We start from the raw sequence: 4,685 nt of genomic DNA, 5'->3' as shown, positions 1-4,685 counted from the left end.
CTATAAGTTTATTACTAATAAAGTACTGGTACTGACCAGATCATCACGGGTAATGTCACGTCCGTCCACCAGCAAAAGTTTTCACATACACATGCTATTCCAAATCCAATATTTCTGAAAATAGAGCTTCCACTGTTGAATAATATCAGTAGTCTGTGCACAAATGTATTAGCATTATTTCAACACAGTTCTATGCATTTCTTACAACTTTTTTTTTTTTTTTGACAAAAATGGCCACTCATTTGACCCCCTAAGTAAATTTTAGCCAATTTAAATTCTACACACCAGCACATCATAAATCCTTGTACTTTACTGGAATACATTCCAGTGTCAGTATGTCAGGATTGCTTCATGAATGGTAGGTAGCTCTTCGGAAAGTGAATGCGTTAAAAAAAAAAGAAAAAAAGGTCAGCCTCAGAGGAAAAATTGTAAAAAAATAAAAAATGACAAGATGCTGGCAGCAATGAGACAGATGAGGTGCGGTACTTGGCTGAGCACGTGCTGGCTTTGTGCCAACTTTTTCCATTTCCAGTCAATGTGTGAGGAACATTTTCTGTTTCACTTGTTAGGTATAAATGCACCTGCAGATCTGCAACCAGACCACAACACCTCCACGGTCCAGAAGAGACTCTGAAGCAGCAGCAGCAGCAGCATCAGCCCTCTGAACCCAGACCCACCACCCAACACAGACATGGCCTCCAGAACTGTACTTCTGCTCCTACTGGCTGTCATCTGCACTGGATTTGCAGCTGGTGAGTTACAATACACACATATGACCATGACATATCCACACACACAACTTATTTAGAAAAACATCAGACAGCAGAACTAGCAGAGGCAGCATGTTTCATTAGGACTGAGACTAAATGATGTGGACAGTGAATGAAAAAGTAAAACATTCTCCAACTCCATGTGTTTTCTGTTCTTCCTGCAGGTGAGATTCCAGCTGACTGCTGTCTGCAAGTTGTTAACAAACATGTTCCTGCCAAATTCATCCAAAGCTACTTCATTCAAGAATCTGGGAAAGGCTGTAGCATCCCTGCTACTGTGTAAGTCCAAAATGTGTGTTATCCTAGGAATATTAACAGAAGTTCATTACAGATAATAATAACATTGTATGTTAAATAGTAACAATAGTTGTTTTTTCTGCTGAGTCAAACTAAAAGTTTGAATCATTCTAATCTCTTTTCTTTGTATATTATCTTCCTCTTAGGTTTACAACCAAGAATGGAAATGCACTGTGCGTCCCCCACCCAGATGGACACCCATGGGTGCAAAGGGTCATTAAGATCATCGATCAGAGGAATTAAAGTTAAAGAGGTAAGAACAAAAAAAATCACTGAAGTTCTGCAGGAAAGAATATCAAAATTGATCTTTAAAAAAACTGTAAAACTTAACATTTCAAGTTCGAATGACTGGGTTTTTTTTGCATTCTCTTTGTAGGTGTAGAGAGCAGTGTACTCTGGGAAAAGGTCTGAGCATTGAAGAGGATGCAAAATATGAGCCGTCACGCCGGTGGATTCAATTAGGGCTTAAATACACAGTTTTGTGAAAGGGAACGAATGGGAATTTTAGAAAATATGTGTACTTTTTTTTTTTTTTTTTTTTTTTTTATACTTTTATATTAATATAAAGTTTGTTTAATGTGTGCGTGAAAAGGACAGTGAAACTGAGTTTTTGCCTCATGTTTCCAAAAATGCAAAGCCTGGAAACAACATTTACAGAGAAACGGTTTTATTTTAAAAACTGTAAGGTGCTTGTGAAAAACAAACTGATCTAAAGATGGAACATTTCTGCATGTAAAAGACTGTTACTACCACTATTGTAAATAAAGCTTGATTCTTTTGTATTACTGGTGTTTTTCTTTATTCAATACATAAATATGTTAAATGTAAAGCTTCACTTGTAACTCTTCTCTGATATCTCTCAGATGTAACGGTGAGCTATTAGAGGTTATCTAATATTCACCTCTGGACATTAAAGCTGCAGTCAGGTACATAAAGCATCAAAGTAGAATCAGAGGGTAGTCGGCTACCGCAAGAAAGTCTGTGCTTGTTCTAAAGACAAATAAACAGAGAATTTTTCTTAATGTCACACCTCCTTTGATTCCTCCTTTCTTCTCTACTGACACTTAACATCTAGTTAAACATTTCATTCTCAAACTAGAAAGAGATGGTACACATGCCTTTTTTGCAACAACAACAACAACAACAACAACAATAATAATAATAATAATAATAATAATAATAATAATAATAATAATAATAATAATAATAATAATAATAATAATAATAATAATAATGATGAAATGAAATGATGACATCAAGTATTACTTCATCTGGACACAGTGGACTTATACTGAACAATCAAGTTACATATTAAGCACATTTACATGATTGTTATTTGCCTTCCTCTGCCACTTCATGCTGTTTTTTTTTTTTTTTTTTTTTTTTTTTTTACAGTTGTTCTATGTCTTTTAATCTATTCTTGTATTTTACTGTTTTCTGTTATTTTAGTTTTTTATTTTTCTTTACAGCACTTTGGTCCAGTGTGGTTGTTTTAAAGAGCTTTACAAATAAAGTCGGATTGGATCTGCATTATGTTCCAGTGCTCACATTCAGGCAGATAGATACGGGGGCATCTGAGTTGCTTTGGTCAGGAATGTGCTGAGGATAATAGATGTGATGGATATGAGCGGCTGCTGCTCAGTAGCAGTTGTACAGGTGATACGGGAACTGAAGTGCACTGCATACCAACATCTTGTTATCCTTGGCAGTGATCTGAATGATCAGAGGTAAGAATGAAAGTGCATGAACCATGACAAGCATAAATCAGATAACTGGACACGGTTAGAGGGAAAATGTGCAGGTGATATGGTTTGAAGAGCCTGCGGCAGCAGTGAAGTGTCAAATAGAGAAGAAAGAAAAAGTCTTGTGATTTAAACAGGACGTAAAATTGGACTGTGTGATTAGAACGGCTGAGCTGGAGTTACCTCATGGAGGTTTCATGGAGTATGATTTCATTTAAACTCCAAAAACTACTGCAAATTACTGGTGACAGGAAGTAGCTGCATTTTCCACACCTATGTTTAACAAATGGGGAGTAACAGTAAATGTTATAAATGTAATATATATAAAAAAAAAACCTGTGTTTCCAATTCCTCAGTTAAAAAAGTATCTATTGTTGGTGAGGTGAGGTGAGGTGAGATGAGATACGATAAGTACCTACATTTGTTCTTAGGTGCTTTTTGAAAAAAAGTTGTTAGGGTAGTCTGAAAAGTTGCCAAATCTAGCAACAAATGTTCAAAGTTGGCATCAGTGACAGATACCGGCCCAATCCTTTATTCTATCCTCTGGCTTTTTGTTCTGTGTGAGTTTTAGATTTTAAAGAACACTTTAATAGCGTGTCTGGGCCTTGTTCCAAACTTTACTGGAGGCTTGTTAACTACATTTCACAACCTTGGATCCTCAGGAGGGGCAGTGTATTGTGACACTTTCCTCTCTTTGGAAATTACACTCATCAACTGTCACTGGGTGTGACATAAACCAAAGGACACAGAGCACAAAGTGAGTCCAGGCTTCTGCAGAAAGGCCTTGGTTCAGATGGTATGACCCCGACCGGGCAAAGTCAAGTAGCAACACCACCCAAATATGAAACTACACACATGTACAAACATAGACCACATAACCACAGTCTCTATGAAAGTGACAGAAAGATGTGAGAGCCCATTTAAAAGAACACACCTCTACAGAGAACCACAGTATACTATAATACAGGTCCATAAAACCATATTATTGACAGCACAGAAGCACAGATGCAACACTGACCCATTCTGAGCAGCTTCCAGCCTGGTGGTTCCTCTGGACTGTACGTTGGTCATTGTTGAATACTTTGGATTTTGCCTTTATATTCCTCATTAACCCACAAAAAACCAAACAGCCCCTGGTGACCAAAATCATCTATTAATCTAAAATATTCAATTCCTGTTGATCCACTGATCCTATCAATACATGGAGTAAAATACATAATTGGTGTAAAATACAGTTTGTCGTCCTGTCATGGTCATCAGATATGACCTATTTGGAAGTTCAGAGCCTCTCTAGTTACCGTGGAAACACCGTCATCTTCTACAACACAGGTGTCAAACATGCGGCCCGGGGGCCAAATCTGGCCCGCCAAAGGTTCCATTCCAGCCCACAGGATGAAGAGCAAAAATTAACCTGAACAGTCAAGGTTGTCAAAATCATTTTGGTTCAGGTTCCACATCCAGACCAACGTGATCTCAAATAAAAATAACAACACAATAACCCATAAATAATGGCCACTCCAAATTTTCTTTGTAAAAAATTATGTGGAAAAAGTTTAAGAGAAAAAAATAACCTTACACTGTGAAAATATTTACATTTACAAAACTACTCTTTCACAATAAAATGCAGATAAATACATAAATAAAAACAGAGATGAACAACCAGAAATGTGCAATTTAACAATATTCTGTTGTTACTAAATGTTTTGTGCATTTATGGATCCACTGTGATCTGTAGTTGTGTTAATAATAACAGATGGAATATTGTAGAAATTGTTCAAATTTTAGTTCCAAACTCCAAAATTTTAACAATATTCTGCCTGTTACCAAATGTTTATGTAACATTGTGTAATGTACATGTGTAAATAATAAGTTGAGG

At 36.5% G+C, this 4,685-nt stretch overlaps 1 protein-coding gene across 1 annotated transcript; it reads left to right on the top strand.

Moving 5' to 3' along the window:
* Positions 1-588: 588 nt before the first annotated feature.
* Positions 589-1,849, top strand: LOC115426012 (C-C motif chemokine 19-like). Its single transcript, XM_030143935.1, has 4 exons — positions 589-752; positions 935-1,049; positions 1,214-1,320; positions 1,444-1,849. Exons 1-3 carry the CDS (start codon positions 692-694, stop codon positions 1,308-1,310), a joined length of 273 nt encoding a protein of 90 aa, XP_029999795.1. The 5' UTR covers positions 589-691; the 3' UTR covers positions 1,311-1,320; positions 1,444-1,849.
* Positions 1,850-4,685: the final 2,836 nt, after the last annotated feature.

Source organism: Sphaeramia orbicularis, chromosome 9 (genome assembly GCF_902148855.1).
Source record: "Sphaeramia orbicularis chromosome 9, fSphaOr1.1, whole genome shotgun sequence".
NCBI lineage: Eukaryota > Metazoa > Chordata > Actinopteri > Kurtiformes > Apogonidae > Sphaeramia > Sphaeramia orbicularis.
This window is presented reverse-complemented; position numbering and strand designations above follow the sequence as displayed.